Below are 17,602 nucleotides of genomic sequence, written 5' to 3' on the forward strand. Positions count from 1 at the left end.
AGAGGGGTTGTTTAGCCTGGAGAAGAGAAGGCTCAGGGGTGACCTCAGTGCTGTCTACAACTACCTGAAGGGAGGCTGTAGCCAGGTGGGGGTTGGTCTCTTCTGCCAGGCAAGCAGCAACAGAACAAGGGGACACAGTCTCAAGTTGTGTGGAGGAAGGTCTAGGCTGGAAGTTAGAAGGAAGTTGTTGCCAGAGAGAGTGATTGGCATTGGAATGGGCTGCCCAGGGAGGTGGTGGAGTCACTGTCTATGGAGGTGTTCAAGAAAAGACTGGATGAGGTATTTAGTGCCATGGTCTAGTTGACTGGACAGGGCTGGGTGCTAGGTTGTACTGGATGATCTTGGAGCTCTCTTCCAACCTGGTTGATTCTATAATTCTTTAGAGCAATGATTCTTGTTTTATAAACATGTCCTTGTTTCCTTTTTTTGCAGAGTCATTCTTCTCACTAGATCTTTCTGTGTCCTGTTTAGTTTTCACTCTATGGCAGCGGCAGAGGTTATTTCCTGTACATTTGCTCTCCATAAGGAATGCCATACTTGGCTTTGGGTGGCATTTGGCATCATCTGTAAAGCAAATTTCACTGCATACGATTTAAGAAGGACTCTTTCTGCCTTGCATGGCATGCTTAGTTAAATTACTGCTTCTCACTCACTCAGATTGCATCCACCCCTGGTCCTCACATCCAGTTGTCACCCACATCACACAAGCCTGCACAGGGAACAAGTAGATTAGGGATATTGGTTGGACTTGGTGATTCTGAGGGTCTTTTCCAACCTGAATATTTCTGTGATTCTATAGTGCTTTCTCCTCAAATGTATTACCTAAGCAGTAAATCCTAAGCTTTGAAACATTTACATGAATCAATTTATTACCCAAGATGTAAATACCAAGCTTGTAAGCACGGAAAATTAATGCAATGACTTTATTTATGTAAAAACACTTTGGCAATTATGTTAAGCTAAGATACAAGTCCCTCAAAATAGGAGCTGAGAAGGTGGAGGGCAGATAAGCTTCAGCTGGTTTGCACAGCGATGCTGTGACAAGATGGTTTAATCAATCAGTTATTGAAGGCTTAAGGTTGTTCTGTGTCATTGGAGCAGCACAGAGCTGTCAAGTGTGCTGATGAATCTGGCCACAAATCTTAAAATGCACTACTTTTCTCATTAAAAAGCCCATGTGAGCTGATACGCTGTGTTTAATTACATAACAGTGAGTATTGACTTGCAGGGCACGGCTGGAAAAAAACCCTCTTTGTATTGTGGTAGGCAGGCAGTGGAGTCACTCTCCTGGGAAAGAAAACTAACATCTGCCAGGAGGTGAAGTTTGCTGCATTCACACTGGTTTTGCAGTGTCTGTGAATACACAAAGGGGGTGTAACGGTGAAACCTGTCTCCTTGCTGTTAAGGTCCACTGGCATTGACTCTCCCAAGGAGCTGCTTCATTTGGCAGTAAAGCAGCTTTAAGTTATGTACACAACTGCCTTCAGGTCCTCATGGAATCACAGACAAGTTTAAATAGGCAGCAATTCTTGACTCTTCCAGTTGTAGCTGGAGTGGTCTGTTTACAGTGGCACTGCTCTTCACTTTGCAGGCCTCTTAAAACATGGTCACTGAGTGAGAATTATTTGCAAATTTAATAGAATCATAGAATCAGCCAGGTTGGAAGAGACCTCCAAGATCATCCAGGCCAACCTAGCACCCAGCCCTGGCCAATCATCTAGACCATGGCACTAAGTGCCTCAGCCAGGCTTTGCTTCAACACCTCCAGGGATGGCGACTCCACCACCTCCCTGGGCAGCCCATTCCAATGCCAATCACTCTGCCAACAACTTCCTCCTAACATCCAGTCTAGACCTCCCCTGGCACAACTTGTTTTATCAATTCCTCTATAGTTAAAGCAATGCTGCATTCATACGAGGACAAACACATCAGCTTCATGCCAGACAGTGAGAAGGACTGGTTTGGCAAGTCTTTGGCAAACAGGCTTCTTAATTTCTACCCAAGCTGGCAAATTAATCATATGGATTACTGTTACACAGACTAAAGGGCTTTCAGAATTAGTCTGAGTAGAAATAATGCCACTCACCCATGTCCAGAAGGCTTTGCTGCCATTTCACATTTACCTTGTGCTCCTTGTGTGCATACAGGTGATTACGTGGAGCGCAACCCACCTGATCCTATGTGCATATATGCTCTTCCTCTGGCTCCATGGCAGGGTAGATCCAGGTACCAACAGTTAGAAAACTAACCCAAGAAAACAAATAGCCCTGTGCTGAGAAGGTGGGGTGCTGTGACCACAAAAGAAAACAGATCAGCTTAGATTGGCTGCAACTGTCAAGCAGCCGCACCCTTGTTCTTTTTTATTGTGCCAATCCTGATGGTCTTTTAGCACTGCACCGAGGGTTTGTTATCAATGGAACCAATACAGGGCTTTGTTTTTATTATTGCTGGAGCAAGCATTTGAATATCTACTGATCTTTCACCCTTGAGTAGTGTAATTTTTATTTGGAGGCAGACAATTCATCTACTTCCCCACAGACATATAGATGACTTTAGAAAAATAACAAGAGTTTATGTGAATTCTCTTTTTCTCAGGCATTTTTATTCCTCAGAGAGGCTTCCACGGGGCCAAATTACCATGAAAACGAGATTACCATGATATTCCAGTTCCTTATGGCAAAAGTTTATGTCATTCATTATTGTTGACACTACACATCCATCCATCCTTGGGGAACTATGAAAAATACCAAAAGAGAACTCCTATAAATGTGGACCAAAACCATAAGAAAGCTGCCACTTAACTCAAGTATTCCCTGAACAAAGTGAAATCTGCTTATTTCCCAAACAAGTAAAATGCAGGGCACAGTGCTGTCTGAACAGGTAACATTAGGACATCAAATCACTTCAGATGGACAAAGAAATCAGTTGCTCTGAATGCAAGGTGCAAAGCAGCGAAGAGTCAGACTCCCAACCTAGACAAAAGCCACTCTATCTGTCCTTCCACTGCAGCCAATTCCTGAGGCTAAGACCTAGACTGATCCCCTCATTTTAATCTTGCAGGAAAGGACCTCAAGGGTGAGTTTTGCCACCAGACCATGACAGCTGCAGTGGAGGACAACCACTAAAAAGGCCAGTGATGCTCTCTGCACTGCCCCAAATCCTGCCTCTCCTTCCTACACATCTAAGGCATGTGTTGTGTAGGCAAGGGTGTTTTTGGATAGGTTTTGCCATCGCTACATCACTATGCCAATGACTCCTTTGTAATGAAAGCAGACAGAGAACGCACTTGAGATCGGATGTACTGTGGCTGTACTGAAGATCACAGTATCACAGTATCATCAGGGTTGGAAGAGACCTCACAGATCACCAAGTCCAACCCTGCTCCACTATTCCTTGACTATCAAAGGAGCTTAGGATGTCATTCCTCAGCTGCCCCAGGTAGTCAGATAAAGAGAAGAAGAACTAAGATAGGCTCAAGGGTAATAAGAGGGTGGAGATCCAGGAAGAATTTATGCAATAACCTTTGGGCAACAGTGCATGACTGCAGGATAAATATTCTTGATCTCAGCCTGACTAAGGGATCATTTTGAACACCTTCATTGTAGGACTCACACATGTCATGCCACTCCAGACTCTGAATTATGACTCCACCACCTCCCTGGGCAGCCCTTTCCAATGTCAATCACTCTCTCTGGCAAGAGCTTCCTCCTAACATCCAGCGTAGGCCTCCCCCCGCCCAACTTGAGACTGTGTCCCCTTGTTCTCTTCCTGGTTGCCTGGGAGAAGAAACCAACCCCAGAATCACAGAATCATAGAATCAGTCAGGGTTGGAAGGGACCACAAGGATCATCTAGTTCCAACCCCCTATGATCCAACCCCCTACCATGGGCAGGGACACCCTACCCTAGATCATATCAAGAGAAGCCTTCTTACAGTGACATACATCAGGCTGCAAAATGACCTCTCTCATGAAGTGGTCAAACCCCAATCATTTAAGTTATAAACAGCAGTCATTCATAGCATGATGTGCACAAAGCTGGAAAAATACTAAATGACCTGCAAAATATGTCATTGAGATGTTACTGTTACATAGAGGCAAGGATGGGACTTTGGCCTTAGGGCCCAAAGAGCAAACCTACCTATTTCTAATAAGGAATTTACACTCAAGTTCATTTCTTCTTCTTGGATACCAAGATCATAGAATCATAGAATCAACCAGGTTGGAAGAGACCTCCAAGATCATCCAGTCCAACGTAGCACCCAGCCCTATTCAGTCAACTAGACCATGGCACTAAGTGCCTCATCCAGTCTTTGCTTGAACACCTCCAGGGACAGTGACTCCACCACCTCCCTGGGCAGCCCATTCCAATGCCAATCACTCTCTCTGCCAACAACTTCCTCCTAACATCCAGCCTAGACCTACCCTGGCACAACTTGAGACTGTGTCCTCTTGTTCTATTGCTGGCTGCCTGGGAGAAGAGGCCACCCCCCACCTGGCTACAGCCTCCCTTCAGGTAGTTGTAGACAGCAATGAGGTCACCCCTGAGCCTCCTCTTCTCCAGGCTGCACACCCCCAGCTCCCTCAGCCTCTCCTCATAGGGTTTGTGTTCCAGGCCTCTCACCAGATGACCCTGTGGCATGCACTTCCAACTAGATAAAACATGGGAAATTACTCTCTGGGAGCCAACAATGGGAGGACCAAAGAAATAACCTATTACTTTAAAGAAAAGGGTTTTTTTGACATACAAAATGAGGTGTCAAACCTGCCCTGAAAATCAACGAGACCCACACATCTAACTCCCCCAGGATTCTCTGAAAATACTGACCTTAGGATGTCAGATTTTTCTCTCAGCCACACCAATATTAGTACGAGGGAAGTCTCTGCAGGAGATGTCTGAAAATGAGATCAGCACTCCACCATAAAGCACTGACAGAATCATCTGCAGCACACAGAGCTGTGCCCAGTGATGAGTATACCATTTCACTGGCTTTGTGTTTGTTAAATTCCCCCAACTGTTGGTTTTGGTTGATCTGCTGTTTTGGTTTTGATTTGTGTTTAAGTGTGCTTTGCTTTCATTTGCTAGCTCTCAGTCTATTTACAGAGAACAAAAGAATGCACTATGTAGAACAGTAGAATAATAGTGTTTATTTTCACAAGTTTGGACTGATCAAATAACTCACAAGTCCCAAAGTGGAACCATGCCTGAGGTGGGTTAGGTCATCTTGAGTGTGGGGAAACAAATAGAAATATCCCACTCTTCACTGTCGTTCATTATGTGTCTGCCACTTGGGAGTTTCAACAATGCCACATACATGAAACATTTGTTTTTGCTTTCTGCACTATGTAGAGTTTTCTCAAGGCTCTTTGGAGCTTTCATTTTTTAATTTTAAAGGGTTTTTTTTTCCCCTTGGGACACTGCAACCTTGCCATGCCTTGCTGACTTTCTTAACTGATTTAGCAGAAAGGTAAGAAATGGTCCCTAGGAATGAGCCAGGGGTTCTGAAAAGGAGTTGGTTTTTTTTGTTGTTCTCTGAATGCTTCTGTTTAAAAATGACTCTTTTAAGAGTTTTAACTAGTTTGCCTCATCTTCTCTCCTTTGACTCTTTTTCATGTAGATTCAAAACTCAGCCCAGCAGAAAGAAACCCAACGTCAGAGTCTGCTGTTACTAGCAGTGTTTTTTTCCATGCCATCAAATTCACAACTCATTTTTATGCTGCCTTGAGTTCTGTCAGGAGGTTGAAACGCAGATCTCTAAAGCCACATCTGCTCACCTAAACCCAGTATTTCAAAAGCTAACAGTAGTGATGGGTCTTTTATTTGCAGGAGGAAGTTCTTCACAGAGAGAGTGATTGGCATTGGAATGGGCTGCTCAGGGAGGTGGTGGAGTCACCATCCCTGGAGGTGTTGAAGCAAAGCCTGGCTGAGGCACTTAGTGCCATGGTCTAGTTGGTTGGACAGGGCTGGGGGATAGGTTGTACTGGATGGTCTTGGAGGTCTCTTCCAACCTGGTTGATTCTATGATTCTAAGTTGAAATTCTTTCAAGACACCTTGTAGCAAAGGGTGTCTGCTCTCTTCAAAGAGCCTCTTCCAAGCCATTCACCCTGCTCACAGCTTTGGATGCTCATGGTCCTGCTGAAGGATCCAGAATTGCAGAATTTGGGACTTGTGAGAGTTATTTGATCGGTCCAAACTTGTGGAAATAAACACTATTATCCTACTGTTCCACACAATGCATTATTTTGTCCTCTGTAAATAGGCTCAGAACTAGCAAACAAAAGTAAATCACACTTAAGTACAATGTAAGGTCTTTTATTTGCAAGTTGAAAGTCTTTCAAGACAACTCGCAGCAAAGGGTGGCTGCTCTCTTCAAAGAGCCTCTTCCAAGCCATTTATCCTGCTCACAGCTTTGGATGCTTATGGTCCTGCTGAAGGATCCAGAATTGCAAGATAATCTAAAATCACTGCCAGTCACCTTGAAAAAATAAACCTCCAAATCAGTGATTCAGCAACTGCTACTCAAACCTATTGAATTCTGCTCCTGTGACTTTCAAGAGGTGGCAGCAGGAATGATCAGAGTCACTGAAATTTGAATCACAGAATCGTAGAACCAGGCAGGTTGGAAGAGACCTCCAAGATCATCCAGTCCAACTTATCACTCAGCCCTGTCCAATCAACTAGACGTGGAGTTGTCTAGTTTGGAGAAGAGGAGGCTCAGAGGTAAGACCTCATTGCTGTCTACAACTACCTGAAGGGAGGCTGTAGCCAGGTGGGGTTGGTCTCTTCTGCCAGGCAAGCAGCAACAGAACAAGGGGACACAGTCCCAAGTTGTGCCAGGGGAGGTACAGGCTGGATGTTAGGAAGAAGTTCTTGCCAGAGAGAGTGATTGGCATTGGAATGGGCTGCCCAGGGAGGTGGTGGAGTCACTGTCCCTGGAGGTGTTGAAGAAAAGCCTGGCTGAGGCACTTAGTGCCATGGTCTAGTTGATTGGACAGGGATGGGTGCTAGGTTGGCCTGGATGATCTTGGTCTCTTCCAACCTGGTTGATTATATGATTCCATGGGACTTTGAGCAACATGGTCTAATGGAAGGTGTTCCTGCCCATAGCCTGGGAGGTGAAACTAGATGATCTTTAATGTCCCTTCCAACCCAAAACATTCTATGATCCTACATGTTTCATGAAGCTGTTTGTGACTTTGAAACAATGCTTCTGTTTGAAGCAGAAATATTTTTCCTTAATGACCAATTCAAAATAAGATGGAAATGGGTGGGCAGGAAAACAGGTTTTGGAGTGAAGGTCCATCTAATACTGCTCTCAGAGTCCTGTGTGTGAAGCAGTATGCAAGCCCAGCTTGTTGGCATCCTTCCCATTTGTAGTCACAGAAAGCAGAACACCACCTACATATTTGAGGGCTGCTGCCCCCCACCTGGTATGCAGAAATGAAGGTTTTGGAAATTATGTGGGACAGGCCTTTCCTGACTGCTGAATTTGATAAACACTGAGAAGGGAGGATGGTAGAGTAAGGACACAAGTTCCAGAGTGTAAGCAGACATACATTTTGATGGCACACACGTTTTCTACCAGAAAAAGATTTTATTCCATCTGGGTGGTATAAAGGTGAGTTAGAGAGGTGTTAGGTGAATTTCAGAATCTGAAGGGGGGGGCTACAAAAAAGCTGGGGAGGGATTTTTTAGGCTATCAGAGTGTGACAGGACTAGGGGGAATGGAGCAAAGCTGGAGGTGGGGAGGTTCAGAGCGGACATGAGGAGGAAGTTGTTCAGCATGAGAGTGGTGAGAGCCTGGAATGGGTTGCCCAGGGAGGTGGTTGAGGCCCCATTGCTGGAGGTGTTTAAGGCCAGGCTGGATGAGGCTGTGGCCAGCCTGACCTAGGGTAAGGTGAACCTGCCCACTGCAGGGGGGTTGGAATTAGATGATCTTTGTGGTCCCTTCCAACCCTGACTGAGTCTATGATTCTATGAATTAAAGCAGGGCAAGGGAAATTCAAGCATGGGAACAGGCTGAGGTACCCAGATGTAGCAAGAAAAGATTTTGCATTACTTCTAGAACTATGGAAAGTACTTTCCTGGAAAGCAGGGAAAGAAGCAGAGAAGCAGCAGGGCCACAGCTGCTGTTCTTGGGATGCTGTCCACATTCACTGCCTCTTCTTTTCTAGTGAAGCCAGTGGCTTAATTTAGCCTTTAACAACCAATTCTGCCACCTGATTTAGAAAGGAAAATCACTGTCTCCAGGAACAGCAGCACCATAAGCTAAATAGAGTTGAAGTACAACTATACTGATGCCAGAAGCATGAATATGGCTCAGTGTGTCATCGCCTGGTTTGGCTTGCAGCATCAGTGCGGTGCACATAGTGATTTTGTTTTCCTGATGCAATCCTTGGTAGCTCTGTAAGGAAGACAGAGACATTTTTGTTTGGAAAAACTCCAGATTTGTATAAACTGGAGGATATTATTGTGTGTATTAAAATGTTCACAGGGTATTATCCCACAGCCCATCCCGTATTTGTTTTGGAAATGATTACATCTGGAAAATGGGAAAACTTCCAGTTAATTCCTTTACCTTGAAATATCAGCAAACACAAGGGTATTTTGAGATCACTCCCTGCTAAAAAATGAACAAGTAGCATTCACAGCTGCAAGCCAGAAGAGAATCCTTTTTCAGATGACACAAAATGGGTTAAGTTTAAAGTGTAAGTAGTTTCCAGAGAAGGGTGACAAAGCTGGTGAGAGGTCTGGAACACAAGGCCTGTGAGGAGAGGTTGAGGGAGCTGGGGGTGTGCAGCCTGGAGAAGAGGAGACTCAGGGGTGACCTCATTGCTGTCTACAACTACCTGAAGGGAGGTTGTAGCCAGGTGGGGGTTGGTCTCTTCTGCCAGGCAACCAGCAACAGAACAAGGGGACACAGTCTCAAGTTGTGCTGGGGGAGGTATAGGCTGGATGTTAGGAGGAAGTTGTTGGCAGAGAGAGTGATTGGCACTGGAAGGGGCTTCCCAGGGAGGTGGTGGAGTCGCCATCCCTGGAGGTGTTGAAAAAAAGCCTGGCTGAGGCACTTAGTGCCATGGTCCAACACTTTCAGGGATGAGACATCCACAAATTCTCTAGGCAACGTGTTCCAGTGCCTCGCCACTCTCTCAGGAAAGAATTTCCTCTTAATATCCAGTCTAAACTGGATATTCAGTGTAAACCCCTCACTCTTGTTCTGTCACTACATTCCCTGACAAAGAGTCTTTCCCTATCTTTCTGTAGGCCCCTTTAAGTACTGGAAGGTGATCTATCATAGATGTTCTGGTCTAAAGATGCTCATATGCATATCCGACTTAGGTATCACTTCTAAGTCTGGTATAGGTGATTCTGCTCTGGCAGGAGGGTTGGACCAGATGATCTTTCGAGGCCTTTCCAGCCCCTACCCTTCTGTGATTCTGTGACATTTTAAGCAGCCTACATTTTTATTCAGACACATTGGTACATCTGATACTGTCACATTAATGAGGACTTAGCTTAGCACTTTCAACTCCCCCACCATTCATGCTGCTTAACAGTTAGCTCACTCCCTGGCTTTGTTTTTGGGACTACTCTGATTAACTTCCTCCAAGACACCTCGATATTACTAGGCAAGTCCAGAACAGTGTGTGCTACATTGTCTGGCTTTCTGCCACAGGATTCATCACTGCTGTTTAAGTAACATTGTAAAGACAGCTATTCTCAATACATAACTTGTTCAGATGACAAGGACTGCCCCTGAAAACCCCAGAAACTTAACAGGGGCAAAAATAAAGGTCCTCAATATTTCTGTAATAGTCCAAGACTATTTTGCTCCAATTACAATCAAGGATAAGTTTCTCCCAGGACAGAGTAGCCTGGACTGTCATCTGGGCTATCAGCAGTATTCCCATGCTGCTTTAGCCCCAGGGCTTTTTCCCAGAATAGAGCATTGCAACCCCATGGAAAAAAAGTCTGGAGCAGGGTCAGGGCTGTGCTGCCTTCTTTACTGATGCATCATCAGTCTTCCTTGACTGATGCAACAGGAGAGATGCAAAAGCCTCCAGTTCTGAGCAGGCAGCTACTCAGGAAGATCAAGGTTGAAGAGCACAAATGAACAACTGTTTTCTTACATCCTTCTTTACCACTCTTCCTTCACAGTGAAAGTCCTCAACAATTTGGACTGTTTGCAAAAATTGTCAGATGTGAAAGGATTAGCTTGCATAATTATTGATATTGTGCATATCATAGTTCCCTGCCTACAAACAATGGCAGCAAGCAAGTCTTAAGCTCAGAGGGGTATTAAAGCCAAACCACTCAAACAAGTCAGAATCCATATCTTAGGCAATAGCTGCCTTTTCTGTGACAAGCATTTTAATAGAGCAATACAAACACAGCAAGCAAGGCACTAGGTCCAAGCCAAAGTCCAAACAACATTGCAGCAAGGTTATCTTGCCAATGCTGCTTCCCTGTGAGGGTGCATGGTGATATTTGCTTCCTCAGTTAGCTGAGAGGGAGCTGCACCTCAGCCTCAAGCTGGATTTAAAGTTCTGGTGTCTTCTACTAAACTATAAATTCAGACTGTCATAGAGTTCTACCTAACAGAGGGTCAGCTGGACAAGCACACTTGACTGAAATAGCATAATTGAACTATCCAGGCCAAAAACCTCCTAGTGCTGACTTGCTGAGAGCCTGCAAAACGTCTCTCAAAAGACTCCAAGTTCTGTGAATTGTCCAACCCATCTATGGGCTGCTAAATTTGGAATCCAGGCATGTTCTTGCATGCGGAGGAGGCTTCTTGGGAGGGAAATTCTTGGTAAGGGATTTTGCAAAATTAATGACAAATTTGGTCTACCTTGTTGGGAGTGGCAAAGACTGATCTTAAGCCTAAGCAAAGGGGGGAGGTCTGCTGGTTTTGCAAGAAGGGAGTTTGAGGCAGGATGTAAGAGGGAAGATTTTTTTTTGCTGTGGATCTGTTCCAAGTCTGTATTTGACTGACCAGTTTGCCGATTTACCCACGTATCTCAGCTCTGTCTCCAATGAAGTCCTGAAGTAACCTCTTCTGACTTCACCACTTCACAGAAGGTACAGAATGTATTTGAGTGTTCACAAACTGTTACTTAACAGAAGACCTAACTAAAACCCCCCTGGCCCTGATGCACCCAGCTCATTTAGACCCAACACAATCAACGTTTGAAGCTGGAACGGGATGCTAATTTTGCAACAGAACTATAAGCGTGTTGTCAGTGCCTCCACAGCTCTGCGAAACTCCAACACATCCCACCCGTGCTTTTTTGCGAATCACAGTCAACCTCTTTTAAGCTTCTCCTCACAGCGCAGCTGCTGTTACTCCCTCGGTGCCTGTAACTGCCTCTCTCCTGCGCAGTTCCACCAGGAGCTCCGGAGCTCCGATTGCACCGAGGTTGTGTGCACCAAAACTTCAAGCACCAGCACGTCGCTGCTCTTGTCAGGTCTCCTTGCTGATATCCAAGGCCATCCCGCCAGCTCCGTGCTCGGCAGCCACTCAGCCTCAGGCAGTGCGTTCCAGGAGGCTCCTCTCGCCGCACAAACACACCGGCCCCGGCCCAGCGGCGGGAGACAGGTGGTGGCCGGCTGCAGGGAAGGCCAAGAGACCTGTCTGGGAGCAGCAGGGTGCCGGGGGAGGGCAGGGGCGGGATGCAGAGGAAGCCAGGGGGACGCAGCGGGGCCGCGGAGGACGAACGAGAAGGGCAGGCAAGCGCCGCGCGAACCGAAAGCCCACGTGCGGCGCGCGCCCAGCTCGCGCCATCCCGCCCCCGCCGCTCCCCGCCCCTGGCGGCCGCCGATTGGCTGCGGGCCTCACGCGAGCCGCGCGGAGGGGGGGGGGGAGGGGAGCGGCTGCCCGCGAGTAACCCCGCCGCGAGCGCCCCGCGCGACCTCTCTGCCGCCTCGGCCGTGACGCGGCGGGCGCGCGCAAAGATGGCGGCGCTGAGCAAGTCCATCCCCCACAGCTGCTATGAGATCGGGCACACCTGGCACCCCCGCTGCTCCGTGGCCGTGCTGCACGTCACGCAGGGAGCGCTCTCCGAGTCCCTCCGCATCTACGGCACCCTCTACCTGGTGCGTGAGCGTGGGCCTGAGTGGGGATGGAGGGAAGCCTGGCCTCGGAGGGGGCATGAGGGTGGTATTTGGCCTGGGGAGGGAGGCAAGGGCATGACGGCAGTGTCAGGCCTGAAGAGGGGGCAAGGGCATGAGGGGAGTGTTTGGCTTGAGGAGGGGGGCAAGGGCATGACGGCAGTGTCAGGCCTGAAGAGAGGGCAAGGGCCTGAGGGGAGTGTGTGGCCTGCCGAGGGGGGCAAGGGCAGGAGGGGAGTGTGTGGCCTGGAGAAGGGGCAAGGGCAAGAGAGGGCTGTCTGGTCTGGAGAGGAGGTAGGGGCATGAGGAGAATGTCTGGTGTGGAGACAAGGGCAGGGGCATGAGGCGAATGTCTGGTGTGGAGAGAAGGACAAGGACATGAGGAGAATGCCTGGCCTGGGGAAGGGGCAAGGACGTGAGAGGAGTGACTGTCTGGGACGGGCAGGTGCAGGAGGTGTATGGGGCTATGAGGAGGGGTTGGCCTCGTCAGTGAAGGGCATGAGTGATCTGGGAGTCTGCCTTTTTGTGAGGTGTCAAGAGGATGGTCTGGCCTGGAGTGGGCAAGGGCTTAAGGAGTATGGGGAGAGTGGAATGGCCTAGGGGCAGAACCCAAGGACTGTCAGAGGTGGGAGAGTTTGGTCTCGTTTTCAGATGGAAGGCTTTGATGTTAGGATGGGGGGAGCCTGACCTAGGGTGTAAGACTGACTGTGTAAGCCATATGGAAGAGAAGCCTGGACTGAGGTGAGGAGGAGGGGCATGAAGGGTGTTTAGAAGGGTTATCAGAGTGTGAAGAACCTGGCATGTAGTGGGGAGGAAGGGTATGAGGGATGTTTTGGGAGGACATAAGAGATATCAAAGCAGAGTGAATCTGACCTTCTGTGGGGGAAAGGGCATGAGGCATATCAAGGGAGGGAGGCTAGTTCTTGGGGGGAGAGAAGAGGGTATGTTGGGAGAGGAAAGGCAGGAGAGATGTCAAGGGGCAGTGTGACCCTAGGGCAAGGGGATGAAAGAGCAAAAAGGATGTTTAGGGGGGAGTCTGGGTTTGGGGAGGAGAGAGATGGTGGTGGGAACAGCTTGACTTGAGGGTAGGAGGACATACAGGGAGCCTGATGCTTGAGGGAGGAGACTGCCCCTGTGCCTAGGAGGGGAGAAAAGGGGTGCTGGGGTCTGGTGACATAACATGCTGTGAGAGGTAAAGCTGTTGGGTTAGGAAGGCCTGGGTACAACCTGAACATTGTATTTTTATAATTTTCCAGTACCTGTGATACCCAAATAAAAAGATTTAATATTTGCCTGTGAGAGTAGCATTTTATCTTTGGCAAGTGTATTGCATGTGTATATTGCTGTTGTTGGAGACACCTTGGTAATCAATGCCTTAGGATCAAGGAGATTCTGTGGTATAATTAAGCAAGGCTAAAAAAATATGTGGAGACTAAATGAGTCTTAAGTATTCAGAGAGTATCCTAGAAGTGAGGTATCTTGGTTTGAGGATGCAGTTAGGTTTGGTTGTATCACCTCAGCACCTGGCTTGTTTCCAGCAAGTGACAGTATAGGTAGAGGCACTGGGATCTGCTTGCATCCATCTGTGTAAACATATCCTGAAAGTTGATCTAAGCTGAAATTGCTGCAGGTGAGCCTTTCCTTCTGTCTTCACCTCTGTGTTCCTTCTGTAGTGGTGCTTGGAGAATTGAGTAGTGAGCTGGCTCTAAGCTAAGTCCTAAAGTAAGCAAAAGTAATTGTGCCTGTGCTTTCAACTCTGTACCAGTGCTGGTACAACAAAATATTCAAGCTATGTAATAGAGAAGGGGAAGGAGTGGGACAGCAGCAGTCCTGACATAATTTGCTTAAACTCCTGTTGAAGTGTTCCTTGAGTGAAAATTGTGATGACATCTAATTACAGGACCAAAAAAAAAGTTAATAACTGGTAGCAGGGTGGAGCTGAGGAGTTGTTATGTCTGAACTGACACAAACCTAAATGGCAGCTGTTCGAGCTGAGTGAGGTGGAACCGGAAACGAATGGAGCATTGCCTCTCCTTGCCCCTTCCCCCTCTCTGGTAATTTTTTATTTATAGCTGTTTTTTGATCTAGTTTGCTGTGTGGGAGCATGAATACTTCTAGCAACAGAGAATGGGCCTGGAAAGATCCGTGAGAGATGTAGTGGTGATCTGTGAGGTCTGCCTGAAGATAAAGCAGCTTAAACAGCTCTGTAATTAAATCAGTATTCTCCAGCAGCCAAGCTTGGTAAAGAGATTCCTGCTCATAGCTCTGCTGTGGTTCACTCAATTGTGCAGTCATGTATTAAGGGAAAGCTTCCCCTTTCTATTTATTTGAGAAGAAAATCTAACCTCAGAGTGCTTTTCTGATCTGTTCTACGTTGTGGCCTCATCAACATTTATACCTTCTCATAGGTCCAAGATTGGGTGGAAACCTTCTCGACCACTGTCATTGCTGTACTGCAAAATGTTTGTGTCATTTTTTACATGACCTTCTTTACAGTCTTTAATTTTCTTAGATTTTTGTTGTCAGTGTTGATTTATCAGAGTAATCTAAAGCTGATCTTGCTTCTGGACACATAACTGTGCTGCGTTTTTTTAAGGGTAGTTTTGGACCTTATCTCTCTTTGAGCAGATTTTGTTCATTCACTGACCCAGAAGAGGTTACTATCTTGCTTTTAAGCAGAGAAATTTGCAGCTGCCTTAATGAACTGTAATGATTTATTGAGCAGGGTTTGACAAGCACCAGAGCCAGCATAAGGTAAAGAAGGAAAGGGTGCTGTGGGGACTGCACAGGAAAAAGCAGAAGCCTTGCACATTAAGTAGCTTGGCAGGGAAAGAACAGTCCTGAATTAAGAGAATTATCACTAACGTCATCCTTTGCTGGACTTAAAGCTGTTCTTTTATTTACAAACGAAATATCACAGTTGGACTGTAGAAATGTGCAGCCCTTTTCTGTATCCTGAAATTCACACAGGAGGATGAACTGAAGTTACTTTATCTTTCTAGTTATATCAGTGCACATTTTTGGTACTGTCCTTTTTATTGCTCAGTAACAAAAAACTGCACTTTATTGTTCTATGTCAAGCCAGTAAAATAGCTGCTTCTTGTTTGTTCCTTCTATTTCTACTAGTTAATAACTAAGGAAAGTAGATGAAAGAGTTTCATTTAACAAAAGCTTTTATGGAAATGAAAGAGAATGAATTGCTAGAAGTCTTTCTGGGACAGAATATAGCTAGAAACAGTTATAATCCAGAGTTCAAACTCCTAACATCTGCACCCACATCCCTTAAATGTTTTGTTGCTCTTCAGTCAGTGAGAGACTGAAGTAAAATTAAGTGGTGCTAGTACTGGATGAGTAAGATTCTGATTTTTCACTAAGTGGTCATAAAGAGTCTTTGTTTTAAATTAGTGCTGTACTATTCTGGTTTTTTTAGCGGTTAAAAAATAGTGTTTCAGAGATCATACTTGCACTGTCTGTGTTTTTTCTGCTTTAGCAGAAGTAAGTTTTATGTCTAGATTAAATTATCTCTCCTCATATGAAGTGGCTGACAGGAATGGCTATTTTGTAATTAGGATGACCTGATTTTGACAAGCCAAGTGTCCTAATGTGTAGATCATCAGAAGCTTACTTAGTACAAAACCCACACACATCGCCTCCGCCCCCTCAATTAAAACATTGTTTGCCATCTTACACACCCAAAAGAAACTTCTGACAATCTCCTGTAAACCTTATAACTTCTTAAAAACTGACTGCCAGTGAAGAAAACTTTTCTGGAAAGGTGCTTCATCAGAGTTTGCTGTACTTTGTTCTGTCTGTACTTCTGGTTTAGGTTAGTCAAGGCTAAAGGAAATGTGCAGCTGTTAGTTTGTTGTTTGCAAAATTGAAGAATTTGGACTTCTAGAAATTCACAGAAGTGGGGAAAGGAGAATGATTTCACCGTGAAATTGCAGAAAGATGGAGAAAGGGAAATGGGAAGCTGAAATATTTGATTTAAGTTGTCTCAACTTCTGTTTCCTGGGATTTCTGCTGATTTCACATGGGAAATATGTCATTCATCACATGCAAAGTCCTCTGTTTCCTGAGGGCTTGTAGGGTGGTGCATGTTTTGCAGTAGATGAATGTGCTCAGTCATCATCCTGAAGTCTTTGCAGTATATTGAGGTAATAGGATCTGGTGGTGGTAACATTTTTCACCTATTTAGATTACAAGAAATAATCTTTGCTAATTTGCATTTAACTTTTTGCCCATGGAATGACAAGAGTCATCGGTGTCTTTCACTTTGTCTTTCTTCTAGTTTGATCATCTGTTTTCCTCACTTAAGCCAGGCTCTCTCCCTGCCTCTCCGACCTGACTTCTGTCCAGCTCTTTCCCTCTTGAACACAGACCTTTCCCTATCCAGTCACATCTCTCCACCCCAGTGCTATCCCTTTCCCACCCTGCTTCTGCTGCCCTTCACCCAGTATGCCTGGGAACAGCTTGAGCACTGGCCTGTTTGAGGTTCATACTGACTATTTACTGTTAACTTAACTTCTGTCTCTGACTTCATATGCCTCTCTCCCAGACAGACCTGATGTGGAGGAGAGGAGCGACAGGGCTAAAGCAGCATGGGTGCCAGCGACATTGTCTATGTGTCCTCTGCACTGGGAGATAGTTCAGCCAGTTACACAGCATAACAGTTGTAAGCTGAGCCTACTATTCCAGTTCACTTTTAAATGGTCCTGAGGGCTTGCTATATAATTTTTTTCCACCCGATTTCTTGTCATACTCTTTTTCATTCTCATTTTGGTCTTATCCAGAATCTTTTTAATACCTGTACTCTCTCTCTTTTCTCCTGTGCTTGTAATGTCCTTCTGGTTCTTCAATGCCAGTTACTTCTTTCTATGTCAAGGTTTTTTCTTCCCCATACTTAGGATTTCAGTGCTGCTGTCTTCCTAGGCTCTTTTTGTCTTCTGGGTGTTTGTATTCTTTCTCTTAGCTTGCATTATTTTTTTTGTAAGCTCCCTAGGATGGTGTTGTATATAATGTTTTTAAAGACACAAGTGCTATCAGCAGTTGCACATTTCTAAGGTGGTTTCTTTTTTCCTCTGTAAACATGGATAGGACATTGAGATTAGTACAGCATGGGCCAGGTAGCCTTGCTCATGACAGCTGTCAGGTCTCTTCATAGGTAAGTCACTGACTGACTAGAGGTTATATTTGGAATAAGCCTAATTATTGCACTAATGAGTTATTTTGAAAACTGTTGGATGGAAGACAGAATCATCAGCAAAAGGTTGAGGTGAGGCAGAATGAAGCCTGTCACATCCCTTTCCTGGCTATATGCACCTTGTTGTAGGATAGGGCCAGAGGCTGGCCCTGAGAATGATTGGTGTACACAGGTGATGTGCTGCTGCCTCAGGATCAGTTCATGGGGGGTTTCTCTTAGGAAGAGCTGTTTAAACCAGTTCTGAGCAAAGGCAAGGATCCAGCTACCACTAAAACAGTTCTTCTGTTA

The 17,602-nt window shown here is 45.8% G+C and overlaps 1 protein-coding gene across 3 annotated transcripts in view; it reads left to right on the top strand.

Moving 5' to 3' along the window:
- Positions 1-11,859: 11,859 nt before the first annotated feature.
- Positions 11,860-17,602, top strand: part of TMEM135 (transmembrane protein 135) — a 217,105-nt gene continuing 211,362 nt past the window's right edge. For all 3 annotated transcript variants that reach the window (XM_064169637.1, XM_064169659.1, XM_064169648.1), the window contains exon 1: positions 11,860-12,096. In XM_064169637.1, coding sequence (XP_064025707.1) covers positions 11,956-12,096 — 141 coding nt within the window. In that variant the 5' untranslated portion in view covers positions 11,860-11,955. The remainder of the gene's footprint in view (positions 12,097-17,602) is intronic.

This window comes from Pogoniulus pusillus, chromosome 3 (genome assembly GCF_015220805.1).
Source record: "Pogoniulus pusillus isolate bPogPus1 chromosome 3, bPogPus1.pri, whole genome shotgun sequence".
In the NCBI taxonomy this organism is placed as follows: Eukaryota; Metazoa; Chordata; class Aves; order Piciformes; family Lybiidae; genus Pogoniulus; species Pogoniulus pusillus.